This window comes from Equus przewalskii, chromosome 3 (genome assembly GCF_037783145.1).
Source record: "Equus przewalskii isolate Varuska chromosome 3, EquPr2, whole genome shotgun sequence".
Lineage (NCBI taxonomy): Eukaryota > Metazoa > Chordata > Mammalia > Perissodactyla > Equidae > Equus > Equus przewalskii.
The window spans coordinates 59,816,615-59,837,096 of NC_091833.1; the positions used below are offsets into that span (position 1 = coordinate 59,816,615).

At 41.0% G+C, this 20,482-nt stretch overlaps 1 protein-coding gene across 2 annotated transcripts in view; it reads left to right on the forward strand.

The window, feature by feature from the left end:
• Positions 1-20,482, forward strand: part of SCARB2 (scavenger receptor class B member 2) — a 68,654-nt gene that overhangs the window by 41,443 nt on the left and 6,729 nt on the right. For both annotated transcript variants that reach the window (XM_070612770.1, XM_070612769.1), the window contains exons 5-10: positions 5,756-5,847; positions 9,534-9,653; positions 12,293-12,462; positions 15,399-15,517; positions 16,950-17,023; positions 18,977-19,028. In XM_070612770.1, coding sequence (XP_070468871.1) covers positions 5,756-5,847; positions 9,534-9,653; positions 12,293-12,462; positions 15,399-15,517; positions 16,950-17,023; positions 18,977-19,028 — 627 coding nt within the window. The remainder of the gene's footprint in view (positions 1-5,755; positions 5,848-9,533; positions 9,654-12,292; positions 12,463-15,398; positions 15,518-16,949; positions 17,024-18,976; positions 19,029-20,482) is intronic.

Here is a 20,482-nt window from a genome sequence, read left to right on the forward strand (position 1 = left end):
AGATGCTGGATAAATTGGAACTGTACATCCTTCATCTGTGGTTCCTTATGCTTGTAATAGAATTTTGTGTCATTCTTTGCAGATTTTATTTACTTTGGCTCGAAACCCAAAATATCAGCATTCAAGTAATTATTATTCAAAGCATATGTTATTGCTGCGGAATGATTTCAAATGAATTAAAATGAAAATCAATTAAAAAATCCACATTGACCCCCACACCCCCCAAAAAACTTGAGTAAAATGGATAGTTGGGAGGTTGGTAAATGACAAACTTAAACTCAAGAAGAAAGTGTTAGATGAGGGTGGGTGCTGGAATTGCGATGAGTTTCCCCATCTTTAAGTCTGTAGCTGCTGTCCGGCTCTAACTACTCAGTCTCACCGTCATGTAATCCCTTAGCATTTCAGTTCCTCTATGGCAAAAGGGGCTAACACTGCCCCTGTGCATTCAGGGATATACAAAACTTAGAAATTGTTCAAACAAAATAGTACACAAGTTGAGCCGGCCCCATGGCACAGCGGTTAAATGCGCGTGTTCCGCTTCTTGGCAGCCTGGGGTTCACCGTTTCGGATCCTGGGTGAGGACGTGGCACTGCTTGGCAAGCCATGCTGTGGCAGGCGTCCCATGTATAAAGTAGAGGAAGATGGGCATGGATGTTAGCTCAGGGCCAGTCTTTCTCAGCAAAAAGAGGAGGATTGGCAGCAGATGTTAACTCAAGGCTAATCTTCCTCAAAGAAAAAAAAAATAGTACACAAGTTTTTAACATTATCTATGCAAGATCCCAGGAGTAGGGTCCTGGTAACCGTAAATCCTTTACTCTGGGTGAGCAGACCCAATAGATGATCCCTAGAAGGTCCCATCTCATAGGCACCCAGCTTCCACAGGACCAGAGGAAGTGCTGATTTCTTGTTAAGCTGAGATTAAACCTCCCTTCTAGAAATAATTTCAGGAGAACTCCTACAGAGAGATACAAAGGTTTCCTGAAGCCCTTTTTGGTCCCAGTGGCTTCTGTCCATCCACCAAGTAGATCCTGTTCCCCATACCTCAGTATTTTTCAAATAATTTTCATGGTATAATTTGCTTTTTTGTTTTTACATCATGACTTCATTGGACTTAAAACTAATATCCTTATATTTTTTAAAAAGTTAACCCACATTTATAGACTGATTAGGAACTTTGCATTTCTGCTTCCCCATGGCAAGGATGTGTTGCTTTATTACTGTTTTCTCTTTCTCTGTCCGTAACCTTTGCTTCTTTTTTGCAAGCACCCCTGGATCTCCACAAGGCCTCAGGGTGAAAAGCCCTGGACCATTGCTCAGTTAGCTTAGTACCTTGAGAGGATTTCCCACCTCTGGGACGAGAGCATGGGACTTAGTCTCGGAGGACCTAGATTTGCGTTCTGACTTTTTCATGTTATAACTGTGGGACTTTTCTGAACCTCAGTTTCATCACTTGTGACTAGAGACTAAAAGTACCCACACTTCAAAGGCCGTTTTGAAAGGCTCAGTGAGAAGTCCATGAAAGTGCTGTGCAAACTATGAATTGCGATACACGGTTTAAGAACCGTGATTCCTTTTCCCCTCCATGACTGGCTCAGAAAATGATCCTGAATTAATGTGAAAGACTAGTATGTTTCCATTTTGGAGCCAGATAAACTGTCTGTAGTGTTGTTGGTTTAAAAAAAGGCAGTGTTTTTTTGTTGTTTTTCATCTATTCTGGCCAAATACCAGCTCTTTAGCCAGGAGCACAGAAGTTCACGCTTGAGCCGTCATTCATTCCGAGACTTTGCTAGGCTGTGCACACCTTCACTGGCTTCGCTGCGCACCCACTGTCTGCACCCCCGGAGCCCGGCCTCAAGTCTCTTAATCCTAGTCGCATTCCGCTGGCCTGCCCCTCTGATGCACTGGGCCTGTACGCCTGTCCATCTGCTCCTCTACACAGTGTGATGCAGAAAGAAAACCTTAGTTACCGCTGTTGAACACTGTTCCTGCAAAGACTTCAGTGATGAACAACCAAACAATTAATGGACACGTCAGGGTGTGAGAATGAATAGGATGAGGTGAATGTAGAGAGTATGGGCACAGAACTCCTGAGAAAAGGGACCTGACTAAATATCAGATGCTCTTATTTGCAAATGGCAAGGCCTATCACCGTATCTATACTCATTGATTTTAGGGCACCTCTCTTCTCCCTGGCATAAGAGAATTCAAGTGCTTCCTACCGAGTGTGGGTTCTTGGATGTATTAAATTATACTTGTTGGGAAGTATCTTTGAGAGATCAGCCAGTCCAGCTAGTCCCCCTGGGAGGATGGATTATGCTTGGATTAAGCTAGTGCTATGGAGGGTGTAGGCTTGTTCTCAGGCATCCGTAGGAAAGAACATTTCTCAGCCTCCTGCAGTAATATGTTCCTTGAATTCAACCCACATCCTTACCGCCATAACACAAAACCTGTTTATTCCTGCTTGTCTTCAAATAATAAAAGTTCTAGTCAGAGATGGGAAAGCATTCACATTCAGTGCCTGACAGGCAGATAACAGCTGGACAGAACCCTTTTTGAGATACTCTGAAACATTTAGCCCACATCTGACTTAAGTGGAGAACTTCAACAAACAATATATATGCATTTTTTGAATTGCTGGTTCAGCGTTTTTTATATGGGGTATTTGAATTTGCTCCTAAATTGTTGTAATGTTCACATTGCTGCTTTTAGAGAGGAGTCCTTTCTCATGTCTTAAAGTCACGTAAGATTTCATATGTGGGCACAACATGACCATTAAGTAGGTGGACCATGTTGATATATTGACATAGTTGGTGAAATAATGGTAAGTGACAAAAAGAAGAACCCAAGTGGGCAAAAAACGTGAAAAGAGAATTCACAAAGAGTATGAAAGTTTTTTAAGGTGAACAGCTAAATGACATGAGAAAAAAAGTTTAGGCTCAGTGAATACAGAAATGCAAAAAAGGATAAACCATTTTTTTGTTTAACAGAAGTTTAGCAAAGTTTAACAAAAGTGACTTGAGGAATGTAAACTGATTTATTCTGCTATTTCCACCACTTTCCAGCTGGGTGACCTTGAATAACTTGGTTGTGTCTCGAAAGGCTTAAAAATGTTCATGTTCTTTTATCTAGTAATTTTACTTTTATTGGTTTGTTTAGAAAAAAGTACCAAAAAGGTTTTTAGGCATAAAGATATTCATATAACGTTATTTATAGTAGCAGAAAACTTCAGATCTAAATATTGAATAATAAGAGAATGGTTAAATAAATTATTTCCATATAATATTATGAAGCTATTAAATTGTATCTATAAAGAAATTTAGATAACATGGGAAATATTTTACACACTTAAGTAAAAAAGTATATATGAATATATGTATATTCAGATATATACATCTATTGTGTATATATACACAATTGTATATATGAGTAAAAATTGTGTATATAATATATGTATATATGTAATGTACATATATAATATGTGTAATATATATAACTATGATAATATATAGTATATACATTTAACATATAGGGTTAGGACGTGGACGTCTTTGGGGGGGCCGTTATTCTGTCTACCACACTATCTTATGTGATGGTTGTGAGGATTTCATGAGATAATTCATGCAAAAATTTCACATCAGTGCCAGGCATATTATAAATACTCAATAATTGTTAGCTCCTATTACTTTATTATTATGGAGGAGCTAGTACTCATGCGATTTCCCAGAAATCAAAATTCCATCCCCAGATAAAGAATTTGTAAAAATGTATGGAGTGGCTGTATGTGCCCTTAAGAAGTGTAACTTGGAGAGAATACACAGCTGAAGAACGCTAAACTGAAAATGGGGCTGTATTCACACTGCTCTCTTCTAGTGCGGCTGTTCATGCATAACTGGGTCCTGGCCCCAGACTTAGGCTTTCTTATTTTCTATTATTGAGATATAATTCATTTCCCACAAAATTCATCATCCTAAAGTCTACAATTTAGTGGGTTTTAGTATATTCACAAGGTTGTGCAACCACCACCACTGTCTAATTCTAGAACATTTTCATCATCCCCCAAAAAACTCACAGACCCGTTAGGAGTCACTTCTGTTCCCCTCTCCCACCAGTGGGATGGCCCCAGCACCCACTGATCTACTTTCTGTCTCTACGGATTTGCCTATGAACCCATAGAATTTTTTTTTTTTATAGTTCAAAGGTTGGAATCTTTTTTGGTTTTGTAAAGAAAAGTAAGGTTGTGTTTTTTGTTTGAAACAAAACATAAGCAAACCCCTCCCTGCCCAGCCTCTCTCCTGCCCCTGTGGGGTGGTGGGACCACTGGTCCTGGGCAACAGAGGCCAGACTGGCCTGGTCCTGAGAGGAGAGGAGCCGGACACTCTCTGTGTAGGAGCTTCCTCAGAGCCAGAGAGGAAGGGCATTTGGGAATGGAGTTTGGCTTTGTTAGGCGAAAAATAAAATAAAATAACTCAACACACATGCCCATGACACAAATAGGGGCTAAGAGGCACCCCTCTGAGGTGGAACCATCTCTGGCAGTGGGACCTGCATATACAAGTTGGACGGTCGTATATTATGGATATTCATATAAATGGAATCATACAACATATGACCTTTGTGTCTGGCTTCTTTTATTTAGCATAATGTTTACAAGGTTCGTCCATGTTGTAGCATGTATCAGCACTTCATTCCTTTTTATGGCCAAGTAATATTCTGTTGTATGGATACCACACTTGGTTTATCTGTTCGTCAGTTGATTTGGGTTGTTTTTACTTTTTGGCTGTTTTGAATAATGTTGCTATGCTGTGAACATTTGTGTACAAGTTTTTGTGTGAACATTGGATGTAGAACTTGAAGTGGAATTCTTTTGGATATATACACATAGAAGTGGAATTTTTGGGTCATTTGATAATTTTATGTTTAAGTTTTTGAAGAGTTGCCAAACTGCTGTCTTCCACAGTAGCTGCAACATTTTACATTGCCACCAGCAGTGTATGAAGGCTCAAATTTCTCTATGTCCTCACCAACACTTGTTATTTCCTTTTTTATTTATTCCCATCTTAGTGGGCGTGAAGTAGTACCTCGTGGTTTTTGATTTGCGTTTCCCGAATAACTAATGATGTTAAGCATCTTTTTATGTACTTATTGGCCATTGAATGTTTTTTCTTTGGAGAAATATCTCTTTAAATCCTTTGTCCATTATTTAATTAGACTCATACTTTTTAAAACCATAAAGTAATAATACAGTTAATGTGATATTTAGCAAAACAATCACTCTATTCCTTAGTTCTGTTTCAGCCTCACATAGCAATTAGGCCCCACTAGAACAGTCTAATGAAGATTAAATTTGCTAGTTACTGTGTCAGGGTTCTCCAGAGAGACAGAAACAATGGGAGATCATGTCTATGTTATGCAGTTGTGGGGACCGGCAAGTGGCAAGTCTGGAATCCATAGGACAGGCTGGCAGGCTGGAAACTCAGACAGATTTCTATGTTGCAGTCTCGAGACTTCCTTTTTCTCCAGGAACCTCACATTTTGTTTGTAAAGCCTTCAGCTGATTGGCTGAGCTCACCCACATTATCGATGGTAATCTCTTGTACTTAAAGTCAACTGACTGTAAATGTTAACCACATCTCCAGAATACAGCAACATCTGGACTAGTGTTTGACCAAACAGCTGGGCACCATAGCCTAGCCAAGTTGACACGTAAAATTAACCATCACAGTTACTTTAAATGATCCTATTTGCTTATTTTCAGAAAAATGGTACTAATGATGGAGACTATGTCTTTCTAACTGGAGAAGACAATTACCTTAACTTTTCAAAGATTGTGGAATGGAATGGAAAAACGTAAGTCTGATGATTTATCAGTGTAATTAGTTTTTCAATTTTCATTTAAAGTGAGCATCCACTTATGCATTATTTCAAAAAAATTCTAGCACTGAAAAGTTTTTGGATGAGAAATCTATAAATATGTAAAATAACTTTATAATTATTATTTTATAAATCAGCGTTGGCATTATGTACTTTACAAATGAAATATTAATGATTTGTAGATTTATCATGGCTCTGTGTGAATTACCGGCCAGTGAAAGTGTCACTCTTCTGCTTAGTCATTGAATGCCATGTAGCTGCAGCATAAATACTTTCAAACCTCTATGCACACATCTTTTGGGGGAAGGGAAGAAGTTCATTTTTTAATTTGATTTAGTGATTGTGGCTTGTTTGTGTATTTTTCTTTGAAGATGAAATACATTTGAGTTCAGTATTATAGCATTTCAAAAATTTATTATAATATTTATAACTTATAAAAAAACTACTTCCAAAAAGGAGCTGAGGCAGCTTGCAATAAAGCTATATATAAAATAAGATAATTTTTTGTCAGAGAAATTAGAAACCTTTGAGAGAAAAGGAAGCTACTTCTTCAGGGACTGAGGTCAGAGTTCTATTCTTGAATATTAAATTTACTTCTAAGCTTCCCAGGAATACAGGCAAAAAACTGGTGTGAAATATAGGGGAACTCTGTGCTATCTTTGCAACTTTTCTGTAAATCTCAAACTATTTTTAAATAAGAGGCTTATTTAAATTTTAAAAAGTACACATGTCTCTGTACTAAACATGCTTGCAAGGAACTCCCAAGGAACTGGCAACAGTGTTGCCTGTGGAGGGGCAGCTGGATGACTGGGATGCTGGGCCGGGAGGGAAATTTACTTGTAAACAGGATATAGCTGGATTTTGTTTTAAACACAATCTATTTTCTTTCCAGTCTTTTAATAGGAGAGTTTAATCCTTTTATATACATGTTATAATTACTGGCATATTTACGGTATAATGATATATTATTTAATATATTTGGACTTTTTTTTGTTTATGTCTATTCTATCCTTAGATTTTTATGATTCATGTTTAACAATATTTTCCTAACAAAGTCTAAAGCTATTTGTTGTCTGTCTTTTCCTTCCAAACAGGACGGTAAGTTTACTCATTTCTTAACGCACACGCATCTTCCATGTTATTCTTCTCTACAACTTGTTTTGCTGTCTTAGGAAGCCAAATATGAGTAAAAATTTCATTATTTTTATAGTCAATAATTAAATGTACCAACATATTTTATTAATTTTTTTTCCCATTTGTACATTGGTTCTCAACCAGAGGCAGTTTTGCACCCCCAGGGGACGTTTTGTGATGTCTGGACACTTTTCTTTTTTGAGGAAGATTAGCCCTGAGCTAACGTCTGCCGCCAATCCTCCTCTTTTTGCTGAGGAAGACTGGCCCTGAGCTAACATCCATGCCCATCTTCCTCTACTTTATATGTGGGACGCCTACCACAGCATGGCTTGACAAGCAGTGCCGTGTCTGCACCCGGGATCCGAACCCGTGAAGCCCGGGCCATCGAAGCGGAGCATGGGAACTTAACCTCTGTGCCGCCAGGCTGGCCCCCCTCCATTGGCTTTTAATATCTATTCTTTTCCTTGGCCTTTTACAGTTTTACTACAACATATCAGATTTGAATTTATTTTTATTTATCCTGTTTGGCCCTTGGGGCATGCTTTCAATCCAAGGCCTCATATCTTTCTTAAAGTTTGGAAAACTTTCAGCAGTTCTCTCTTAACTTACTGCTTCTCTGTTATTTACTCTAGTCTCACCCTCCCCCCCAAAATCTATTAAACCTTTATCGGAGCCTCCCAATCTATTCTCTGTATCTTAATCTTTTAATTTTTCATTTTTTTGAACAAATTACTTAGAACTATCTTCCAATTAACCATCTCTCTCTAGTTATGTACTGTCTAGAGTTTTATATAGAGGTTTTTTTTTCAGAAACTGTCTTTATTTCTAAGATTCTATTTTTCCTTTTTTGGATCTCTCTACTGTTGTTTCATTTTTGCCTTTTTAATAATTTACCATTCATTTTCTAAGGATGTTATTCTTTCGTTTGTCTGTTTGAGGATACTAAACAATATATTTATTTAAAGTATTAGCCAAATTGTTCAAGTATTTGAATTTCTTCTAAAGTGGATTCATCTTCTCCTTGTTGATTTTGTTGCCTGTCTCTTAGCATAGCTTTTATTTTTTTTTAAAAAAAAATGTTGATTTGCAGAATTATTTTCGTTGGGATGTCAGTCCGTATCAATGTGTGTCTGTCCGTCTATCCTCTTCCCTCTCCCTATGTAGTAGTTTTGCAGTTGCCTCCACGTAACCCACCCTGGAGCCCCCTGTACACCCAGTGCACACGGGTGGGCCTCTTACCCACAGCTCTGCAGGGCCATCACAGACCCAGCCACAGTCAGCATAGCTGGACTCAGGTTCTGGTCATGAGGCCTGTCTGGGGCTCCCTGCCCCCCAGGACTCGGCTTTGTACCTGTTTAACTCCACACGGCAGGTGGAAGCTGCTTTCTTTGGCCTCTCTTTTTTTTTTTTTTAAAGATTTTATTTTTTCCTTTTTCTCCCCAAAGCCCCCCGGTACAGAGTTGTGTATTTTAGTTGTGAGTCCTTCTAGTTGTGGCATGTGGGATGCCGCCTCAGAATGGCTTGATGAGCGATGCCATGTCCGCACCCAGGATTCAAACTGGCAAAGCCCTGGGCCGCCGAAGCAGAGTGCATGAACTTAACCACTCGGCCATGGGGCCGGCCCCTGGCCTCTCTTAATGAGCAGGGAATCCCTGCCCCGAAGACCCTGATTTCAAGCCCTTGGTGGACCTCCTTGAATCTTTATTAACCTCAGGAGCTAAACTTCCAGTTCGTCTCCTTGCTTCCAGATCTGCAGCCCTGTGGGCCAGTAGCTTTAGCCCAACTCCCCACTTTGCATTTATCATCTTTTTACTGTCTAGGGAGATGTTCGTGTTTGAGTATAGTGTAGACCTTCTGAATTTCTCTTTTGGGTTTTGTCAGCCCCTGTTCTGTTTGTGCTTGGAAGAGGCCCTCGATTCATGAACTTAGAGGGCCACCTTGAGCAGAAGTTGGGGGAATCACTATTTATTGCCTCTCCTTTCCTTTCTTTTGCATTTTGTGCCATTATTAAAAAAAATTAACTTTAAAAACCCTACTATCTCAACTGTGCTTTTAGCGAGTATGAAGTTGATTCAATCTTAAGCTTTCTTGTGGCCCAGGAGAGTCCTCCATTAATTCTGGAACAGAGAACTGTTCTGCGAGGAGACAGAGTTAATTCCCTGCCATGAATATTGAAGAGGTGGGCATATCTGGCCAGAGCTCATCTCTCAGTGGGCTGGCTCTGGACAGGGCTGTTGTTCGTGCTCAGTTGGATCACTGCTTTCGGAAATGGATATTTCTAAACCTCTACGTAGGCTACTCTTCTTTGGAGGAAGGAAAGAGGGATTTTTGGCTATCATTTCCATCAAAATTCAGGGACCAGGGGTCTCCTTTTCCCCATCTTGATTCAACCCTAACCAATATCACGCTGTGTCTGCATATGAATAGTTAGCCAGCTCCCAGTTAAGTCTTGAAAAGTCCTGAGCATTTGAAAAAATCTAAAATCAAATTTGATTGTCTTGACTCTTGCTTGTGCTTATCAATTACAGGTCACTTGACTGGTGGACAACAGACAGATGCAATATGATTAATGGAACGGACGGAGATTCTTTTCATCCGTTAATAACCAGAGACGAAGTCCTTTATGTCTTCCCATCTGATTTTTGCAGGTAAGAACTTAACAAGTTCCTTGACTGCAAGACCACCCAAAGTGTGAAGACCACATGTAGCTACACTTACCAGGTGTAGCTATTTATGCTTCATCAGTGATAAGTGCTGATGGCATGTAGAGAGGCTATGTGGTGTCGTGGTTCACAGCAGAGCCTGACTGCATTGGTTTGAATATTGGCCCTACCACTTACAGCTGTGACCTTGGGAAAGGGAGGCCACTCTGTGCCTCAGTTTCCTCATTTGTAAAATGAGGGTAGAAATAGTTGCCTACCTTGGGAGTTGTTATGAGGACAGATGAGTTACTGTTAGTAAAATACTTAGCCCAGGGTCTGTCACACAGGAAATAATATTAAGTGTTGCTGTCAGTTCTTATGATACACTCTGTCAAGCAGGAAATTTGACCTAGTCTTTTTCCAGTCAACAGGTAATCGCTACCTAGAAGATAAGTAAATCATACTGCTGCCCCTCTTTCCGAGTTTGTAGCTGTTTGCTCACCTGTAACCTTCCCCTCGATCGTATTTGCCCTCCCTTGCCCTGTAATCCCTCCCTCTCTCCTGCCTGCTCCTTCTCTACACATGAATGTGATTGAGTCTCCTCGGTGGGAAGAAAGCAGCCTCCTCTCCACCCTGGTTCCCCTCTCGCATCGTCTGCTCCACCTCCCGCCCTTCATCCTCAAACTGCTTGGATGAGTGGCTTCCTCACGCAGCCTCCATTTCCTCTCCCACTCAGTCCTGCAAGGCTTTCTGTGAAACTTCTCCTCAAAGTCTGAGTGACCTAGTCTCAGTGGACACTGTTGATTCAATATTCTCAAACACGGCCATCCTCCTGGGGTCTCATAGCTTACATAATCGCACCACCTACCCAGTCAGCCCTGCCAGAAGCGTCAGTGGTGCTGTAAATTTCACCTCTCTTTTGCGCGTAATCAGTCACCAAGTGCTGTCAGTTCCTGCTCAGAAATAGTTCTTATGTTCATCCCCACCTCTCCACTCCGCCATCTGTACCACCATCTAGACCCTTTCCATCTCTCCTACAGAATAGCCCAGTCACCTTCAGGCTGGCCGGTGTCTTTAACAAATGTTTGTGGAAGGACTGAAGGGAGAGAAAGCACAATTGAGTGCAATGAATGGAACACGGGAACCTAGGAGGACAGTAGGAGGTCTTTAAAAAAGATTTGGCACAGAGGAAACACACTCTTATCTGGTACAACCACTTTGAAGAGCCAGTGGCAATGTTTAGTAAACCAAAGACATGCAAACTCCATCATTCTTCAGTTTTCTTCTAGTAGGTTCCAGGCCTGAAGAAGTCTGTATATAAATGCAAGGAGACATATACAGCAATGTTCATTGCAACATTGCTTGTAGTAGTGAAAAATTGGAAGCAATACAAGTGCTTATAAAAAGGAGAATATAAATAAATAGTGGTATATTCATATGATGGAATATCATAAGGGATTTAAAATGCAAGAAACAGAGTTATGTACATTCATGTAATACATCCTAAAAATATAACAGTGAATGAGAAAGCAAATTACAGAAAGAGAATATAGCATACTGTTTATATAACACTTAGAAATAGCAAACAGTGCCACATATTGTTTATGAGTAGGCATGTATGTAAAAGTGTAAAGACCTGAATGGGAAGGATAAACCCCAAATTCAGGAGAGTGGTTACCTCTAAGGACTCAGAGAAGGACTAGAATCGGGAGTGCTGCACAGAGAGCTTCCGTTGTATCCATAATATATTTTCCATTTATCTGAATGGTATTTGTTATAAAAGGTATTTATTATAATATTTTCTCTATTTTTGTTTGCTTAAAATATTTCATTAAAAAAACGTTGTAGAGGTGGGATGTGCAGTGGATGGCAACATCCGTGTTATTCACAACCCTGCGAGAGATGGATTCATCTGGTCCCAAGGTGAAAAAGTGAGGCACCTGGAGCCCTTCCCCTCGGCCTTCAGGGGAAAGGGCTTTGTCAGTTAGTTACTCAGGGGCCGTGGGAATAGGAGCATGGTTAGTGTGATATGGGTCTCCTGTTTGAAACTCTGTAACAACTGAAGGCAGAATTGTTTGAACTCCATTGAAATAAATGACTGGGGAGAAATATAGAAACTATTTTTATTTGGGGGAAATGGGTATCAAAGGATGCCTCCTGATCAAGTATCTGTCTAATGTGGTGCTTTTCCAGGCCCTGGGAATCCTCCAGGCCAAACCCTTCGCTGCCTGGTCTGCTCCTGCTCCTCTGCCGCCTCTCTGCTGCCTTTTCTTTGCTTCTGCTTCATCCACGCTGCCATGTGTCCATGCTGGTCTACATGGCTCTTTTATTTCTCTCAACATGCGTCTCCATTCGAAAGGTCATCTTCTTAATTTTCTACCATACATTATTTTTTTTATCTTGGCCTTGTTTGGATATTATCATAGTTGCTACATCTTAGGCATCTTTCAATCCAGTTCATCTTCTACTTTATGACACATTGAGTGGGTTGAGCTCCTTTCAAGCTTTCTTTTGCATCTTCATTTTCCACTGACCCCGTAAGCTTTCAGCCACGTTGTACCTGAGAACGGATGCTAGCTTACTGATTTGGGGCAGATGACACTGACTGGAGCCCACATTGACTTTATAATCTTACCTCCTAACAGGTCAGTGTATATAACTTTCAGTGACTTTGAGAGTGTCCGGGGACTGCCTGCCCTTCGGTATAAGGTGCCCGCAGAAATATTAGCCAATACCTCCGACAATGCCGGCTTCTGCATACCTGAAGGAAACTGCTTGGGCTCAGGAGTTTTGAATGTCAGCATCTGCAAGAATGGTAAGAACTCAGACAGGGGACCTGATGATGAGTGTCCAGAAGGTGGGATTGGTGTTCTTCCCCAAAGACTGTCATCAGCCCAGTAGAAAGAACGATTCTGACCTGTCAAGAACAGTGTTTCGTAGGACAGCTATAGAATGGTAAAAAAATGCTTGGCTTTTCTGTAATGCTTTTTCTTGCTAGAAGACCATGTTGTGTTTTCTCTGGGCAATAGTGTATATGTCTTAACAGTCATAAAAGCTCATCTTTACTGAGCATTTGCACTAGTCACTGTTCAGCTAGTCGTTGTTCTAAATGGTTTCTATATTTATGTGTAGTTAGTACATATAAAGCATTAACTCATTTCATGTTCAAAACAATGCTAAAAGAGAAGTGGAGAACTCACTAACAAGTACAGATCTTGGTAAAGATTCTCAATGATTTCAAAGCAGAGTTAGTTTTAAACCCTGACTACAAATTTCCTGGTGTTTCTCTTTCTTTCCTTTTTTTTTTTTTTTTTGGTGAGGAAGGCTTGCCTAGAGCTAACATCTGTTGCCAGTCTTCCTCTTTTTTTTTTTCCCTCCCCAAAGTCCCAGTAGAGAGTTGTATATCCTAGTTGTAAGTCATTCTAGTTCTTCTATGCAGGATGCTGGCAGAGCTTGGCTTGATGAGCAGGTTATATGTCCATGCCCAGGATCCAAACCAGCAAACCCCACGCTGCTGAAGGGGAACACGCGAACCTGACCACTTGGCCACAGGGCTGGCACCCCGGTGTTTCTTAATGTCTGAGACACTCTGCTCCTTTCTGGGAATGAGGCAGAATTATCAGTGGTACAACTGACAGAAGCATTTTCTTCATCCTAAGGACTAGTTTTAACCATCATATGTTGCATGATTATTCATAGTAGCCTTGCTAGATAGACATCCAGTGGGCTCTTTTCATAATTGTGGAAACCAGGGCTCAGGGAGGGAACATGATTTTTATCGGGTCCTTTTCTCTGAGCAAATCCCTGCTGGCAGTGAGGGTCTTCCCTTATTTGTCCGTGATTCCTCTCAGGCTACCATTCCTCTTTCAAGTTTCTCTTGAGAAACTGGGTAACTGCTTTCTCCTCGATAAAGTTGTCCTTTTCTCCTGAATAAAGTAACATGCTGACTTTTGCTCCCTTGTCTGATTAACTTGAAAATCTCCTTTCGGGATAAGGCTGAAGGTCAGTGGTATACGTGCCCATCCTTGTCTCATGGGGCAGTGGCTCCCAAACCTGGTCTTGCATCAGAATTATCTGGAGAATCATTAAAAATATCTGTCCCAGAGCCCACATACTAGGCCCCAAAATCTGTATTTTTAACTTGAGCTCCAGGTGATTCTCATGAAGATGGTGCCTACAGTTTGGGCACCCCTGTGCCAGGGAACATGGCAGCCATTACCTGGAGATGAGACCCACGTGAATGGGAACAGGTTGCTGCTTCTGACCTCGCCTGCTGTCTGACCGGGTGAATGGTCCTGAAACCGTGCCGGGAGTTTGAAAGCTCTGAGACCTCTGGCCAAGGCACAAAGGGGGACATATCTTCCTTGTTGTTTTATGAACGTTCTGCTTCCTCAAGAAGTTGATGTCAGAATCAACAGGAAGATTCCACTTTGCAGCAGTCCAACCTCTTGCTACAAACCTTTTCCTCTTGCTTCTTATGTATTCCCGAGTGTGGACAGAAGCGTTAAACTCACCAGGATTATCCTCAGCTGTTTTGAATTCCGCAGGAGCACATTTTGGGTAATGAGATGAGGGAGTATTCTTGGGTGAGGCAGGTAGGGTTTGAGTCCTGTTCTATTTGTTAGCAAATTGGCCAACTTGACGAAGGAAGGTTCCAGACGTCTGTTTTCTCATCTGTAAAATGGGAGTGATGATTGCTTGCTTGGAAGGTTGTGTCAAGGTTAGAGATAATGTATGTCAAATACTCAGGACACTGTCTGGCCCTTATTAAGTTCTCAACAGATCTTTAAGAACACATTTTAAAGGTTACTGTAGGTCACAAAGAAGGAAGTCATATCTTTGTGAAACTGTTTAGCAATAAAGAGCAAAACTCGTGTATGTGACAAATGATGTGTATCTTGAGCCATGGGCTGGTGGATATGTAAGCAGAGTTAAATTATTTGCCAGTAAGTTAGTTTCTCCAAAAATATTTTTACCTGGCAGCAATTATTGAGTTCCTCTCTCCTCTTAAATAGCAAAATCTAGAATAGGTTTCCTTTAATAACTTGGTTCCCTGTGTTTCTTAAAATGAATAGGAAAGAAAAAAGAAAACACCAGAGTCTTCTTGTGGGCAGACCTTAATCTAGCCAGAGGCTGGGCAGATGGCATGACCAGGCAGAGTCCTAAAAACTTCTGCAACATCATATGCAGGAGAACAAAGCCTCTCTTAGCTAAAACAAAACGGGGGGGAAAGGCGGGGGGAAGACCATTTACTGGTAGAGAATGTGGTTGAAACAGGTGCTTTGAGATGGGATTGGCTCATTCAGTCAGACTTCTGCCTCCGTCACCTCGTAGCTGCATGTCCCTGGGTACATTTTCTAACTTCTCTGAACCTCACTTTCCTCAAATGGAAAATGAAGATAATGGTTCTAACTTCATAGGGCTGCTGGGGACGTTAATTAAAATAATGTGCATAAAGCATTTACATCTTACAGATTCAGCAAATGTTTGTTGAAGAATAATTTAGCCAGGACTTCAGTGTATATTGTTGGATAAAATGATGTGGGGGTGAATGAGATGTCAGGAAATGCAGTGTAAGTCCCAGACTAGGCAGTGTGGCATGGAATTGCGGTCTGCCCCTCTTCCCCACCCAGGTTTGTTTATGTCTAACTTTCCGCCCCACCTTGGGAAGCAGGTTTGTGGTCAGGAGCTTTGTCTTCATCTTGGACTCTTAAGAGCCACACCCTCATCTCTGTTTTCCTTCACACGCAGGTGCACCTATTGTTATGTCTTTCCCACACTTCTACCAAGCAGATGAGAAGTTTGTTTCTGCCATAGACGGCATGCATCCAAACAAGGACTACCATGAGACATTTGTGGACATTAATCCTGTGAGTACACGCGTCCTCCTGGTGAAAGAGCGTGTGTTTTATTCTGTCTGTCTATACGGTGTTCCCCAGTTTAGTCCTGAGCACTCGTAAGAAAATGAAAATTCCTTTCATCTACATTCGCGTGGAGGAAGCTCAGCTCGGTGCAATGTGGTGTGTGGCCTCAGAGCCCTGTGGTTAGAAGGCTGGATTCTGTGGATCTGATATGCAGAAATATCAGCAAACCTGCTTTAACAAGCAAGCGACAGTGAAAGTTCCATCATTAGAAACAACTGAGACTGGACCCGCGTGACCTGGTCCACCTTCTGTCGCCAGAAGAAGATTGGACCTGAACACATGCATTTGTCCCATCGGGGCACAGATCAGCAAGGTTGAAGACGTTCCTCTGCTTTGCCAGGCGTATTGTAGTTGAAATTTAAATATGTATATTAGCTTCAGTCACTTTTGGCAAACCTCTTTCTACAGGAACTTTTGAGAGTTTCTTATGTTAAGGTAAAAGGTATCAGATATGCATGTACTTTAATCCTGTATTCACAGAGGAGAAAAAGTAAAACCGTGTTAAAAAGGATGTGAATGGCATTTCACAGTGTGAGAGCCCTTACTGTAGGAACTGAACTAAAGGTCAGATATCTTCGTTCATGGGCTTTTGAACACATGGCACAAGACAAGAAAAGTGAAAACAGTCCTTTAGCACAGCAATGCATGGGGACTTGGCTGTTAGCTCCACTCATTGCATTTGTGTCTAAGAAACTGGTGGTCGTATCTTTTTGTGAATAAGATCTGGAGTGGTTTTTTTTCCCTTTTCTCTCTTAGCCATCAGTCAGTTCCTTTTCATCAGCCAAACTGTTAGGAGGTGCTTGTCCCCAAGGGCTAGGCGCAGCCCCATAACCTTAGCGCAGAGGTGGAGCTGTCACGGGGACGATGGCCACCAGTGCACCTGACCCTCCCTGCCCTGTTGGGTGGGCCCCGACCATACTTGGGCACCATTCTCTAGCTGTGACCACCATCCTCTTAGCTCTCTGGACATCTGAGAGATATCCAGAGCTGACAAGGTATCTGCTGGATCCCCCTCCTGCTGGGGTTCTCGAGGGCTCTGCTATTCAAAGTGGCAGCATCACCTGGGAGCTTGTTAGAAATGCTCAGTCTCAGGCCCCACCTGCGACGCACTGAATCAGGACCTGCATTTTAACAAGGTCCCCAAGAACCCACATGCATAGTAAAGCTTGAGAAACATTCCTCTACCAGGCACCTAACACAACACAGGGCACAGTTCTTGTTCTGTCCTGAGGTCGCTTTGTCCTTGTCCCACTCTATCAGATGTGGTGGTGGCCACCCTGTTTATCAGAACCACACGTAAATGATGCTCTATTGAAAAAAGTTGTGTTTGTGGTTTTAATAAATCCTAATGTTGTCTTTCCGTTTCTCTAATTTACAGTTGACTGGCGTTATCCTAAGAGCTGCCAAGAGGTTCCAAATCAACGTTTATGTCAGAAAATTAGATGAGTTTAGGTAAGTTTTGCTTCCTTCTACAGAGGCAGAGGGTAGAAACGTTTTGCTACGTTGACTTTCTAGTAGGGTCGATATTGGGAGGGGTGCAGCCCACTTCCTAACTCTGCTCACCCCTGCCCTTCAGGATGAGGTGAGATCAGCATTTTCATAGGCTGCCTCGGTCTTGGAATTCACTTATTTTATTTAACCAAACATGTATAGAGTGCTTTCGGTGGATCAGGTATTGTTCTAAGTACTTTGCATCTATTAACTCATTTATTCTTCCCAATAACCCTCTATTATCCCCATTTTACAGATGAGGGAACCCAGGCACAGAGAAGTTAAATAACTTGCCAGGACCCACACAGCTCTTAAGGCCAGAGTCTGCTCTTCCCCAGGGCACCAAGCAGTTCCCTCGCCGGGACTCTGTTGCCTCCCCTCCCTTCTTTCCTGCTGCTCCCACCCAGGGCCAGCCACGAGCTCTCAGTCGGACAGTTAGAACAGTGTGCTGAGTCTAGCCCTTCCTCCCGCTCTCCCTCCAAAGAGCACTGCTTGATTAGGATTCCTAAGTATAATCTCTGCTTAAACTTTGCAATGGGAATTTTTGGATATGAGAAAATGCTTATGATTTAATGTTGTATGAAAAAACAGGATGTAAAACTATATGTAATATCATATGTCTCTATCTATCTATTCTTTCTATCTGTAGTCTATCTAACCATCGACACAAGTAACCAATAATCAATCTATAGATTAAAAACGGGGTGAGTTTACTGTGTGAGTCAGCTGGAGGACCATGGTCCGGAGGCACTCTCTCCACCAGGGAAGAAAGCACGGAGGAGAAATGGCTATATACCCTTTCAGAACAGGGAGCGTACATCACACATGACAGGAATGCTTGCTTTGTCTTTCCTGCAGTCACAGGATGTTTTGCGGTGCACACAGCAGGTCACTCTGACCATGGCTTTGGGGAAGGGATGCTGATCTTGAGAGAAATCCTGATATGGGAGGGAGGCATTTGTCCCTGTCTTTAAAGGCAGCACTCCTTGCTCTGAGAGACTCTTCACTGTTTAAAGCAGACGTGCAATGCGGGCTTCACGGGCTGTATCGGGCCATTCTGGAAAAAGTTCAGGCTGATTCAGTTTTAAACCAAAATGGCTTCCTCATATACCTCAGTGTATTAACTTTCCTTATTAGTTTTATTGCTTTTCATTTATTCCATCATAACTAGCTATCTATCTATAAAACTTGGTTGGTTCCCCATCACATTTGCCAGATTTAACCCCACATGTCATGAATCTTTCCAGGAAGCATATGTGGTTTGTAAGAATGCATTTTGTCACCTGTGTCTGCATTTCTGAGGCAGTATTTAGTAGTTAAGATCTAGAGCCGTAGAATCAAAATGGAATTACAATCCAGGCTTCACCACTTACTTGTGGTGGTGGTCGGCAAATTGCTCTGAGCCATCATCTCTTCATCTTAAACCTGGGATAGTAATATCTACTGCATGGGACTACTGTGAGCATTAAACGAAATAAGTCCACGGAACGCCAGGCGCAGAGCTGGTGCCTGGCAAAGGCTCGGGAAGTGGTTGCTCTGGGCTCTGTGAAGACGACACTTAGTGGCTTGATTACAAAAGATTCTGAGGAATGGCAGCATTGTTCTGGCGGCTGTTGCCTCCTCTCTGATAACTCTTGGGAGAATAGTAATCATTTTGATGAATTTGCTCTCAGGATCTTGTGTTTAGTTAAAAACACTTTACGTAAATGTGCCAGACTTGGAATTGTCAGACTGACAAATTGGAATCTAACTTCTGATTGGTAAGTGTTTGCAAAGATAATTAAGAAGTCTGCATCAATTCTGGTTAATTTAATGAAATGTGTGCTGGAGTTTTTATATAAACTTATCTTTCTAGACCAGTGTGCCATTACAATGAAGATGTCTAGAAAATAATCTCATCTTTTGTCTTTGTAGTGAAACAGGAAACATTAGAACCTTGGTTTTCCCCGTGATGTATATCAATGAGGTAAGTCCTGGGAGGGAGTCCCGGGTGTGTTTTAGCTGTGGAAGCTTGGGAAACTTCCCTTATGATGTCCACTATTGTAGCTACGTGTAACTTAAGATGTGAGACAGGGGAAAGGGGATTTTTAAAAACCTGCTTGTCCTCAGAAAACTTCTGTTTGTATGTTTACATGAAGTGGCCTTCCATGAGATTTGAAAATGGCAGAAAGAAATTTCCCTTCTCAAGAGCATTATTTGGGTAAAACTCCTTTCTGGGAAGCTGGTTATGTGAGAAACATAATGTAAATCAATAGCCATATAATAAATAGCCTCGGATAGATGTCCAGTTCAGCCTCTCGTGGGGTCTCCTCCGTCTTTGAAACCCTGCCAGTTTGTAAAATGCAGTCAGTTTACCGATCATTGTTGAGGAGGAGGGAAAGAGAGTAAAATTAAAATGGTTTGCAGCATTACATGAAAATTTTATGTAAATTGGTTAAAGCAATGATTAAATAAATGGTTGAAGAAGTGATTAAATAAATCACAATACGTGCCCACTGGTTTCAGCGATACTGGTTGCCTTATCCTTCATCATAGCACAGAGTTTTTTCCTACTTTCTGGTAAACAAATATATATCATGAATTTTAGGAAACAGTTCTTGTCTTAGTTGAAACAACAGGAGTTTCCCTGAAGAATTATTTCTTTCATAGTGTACCTACAGAAATTTTATCCATAAATGTTATGTATAAGTTGAAGTTTTATAAATAAAAGCATATTCTGAAAGCTCAGGAAACACCTGCTATTTAAGATACTTGTGATCAACTCTTTTCCAGATTACATATCACATTTACTGTATGTAGTTCTGTCTCCTTAATTTTCCTCTCTCTTCCACCCAGTTTTGAGGGGAAAATTGCAGCCTTTTTTTTTTTTTTTTTTAAATTGCAGCCTTTTTTCCTCTCAATAAATTCTTGATTGGCTGGCTTCTGTTGCTAACAGCTGCGTATTTCAAAGTTTTTATTATTTTTCTCTATTCCTTAAAAATACTTGTTCTTTTTAGAAAATTTAGTAACAGAGATTAGCAAGAAAAGGGAAAATAAAAGTCACTTTTCACAAAACTTGAGCTAGACTGACATATTGTCTTTAACTTGCTTTATTTTCTCAACAATGTGTTGTAAAATTTTTGCTGATAATGACTTTGTGAAAAATCACTCAATGTTTTACAGTTTGTAAAACTAACTTGTGGTCTTTATAGAACTCTTAGGAAATTTAAAAAATACTTACTAAGCGAATCACTGTATGAGCATGGAATCGTTATCTTGTACACCTGAAACTAATATAATATGTCAGACCTCAATTAAAAAAGAATTTAAAAATATTTAAAAAGTGAGTCACTGACAAGCCTGTCCCTCAGAGACAGGTACAGCTGACATCTGCTTCCGTTGCCTCTTACTGTTTCTCTGGTTTTGATATTATGTAGTTGG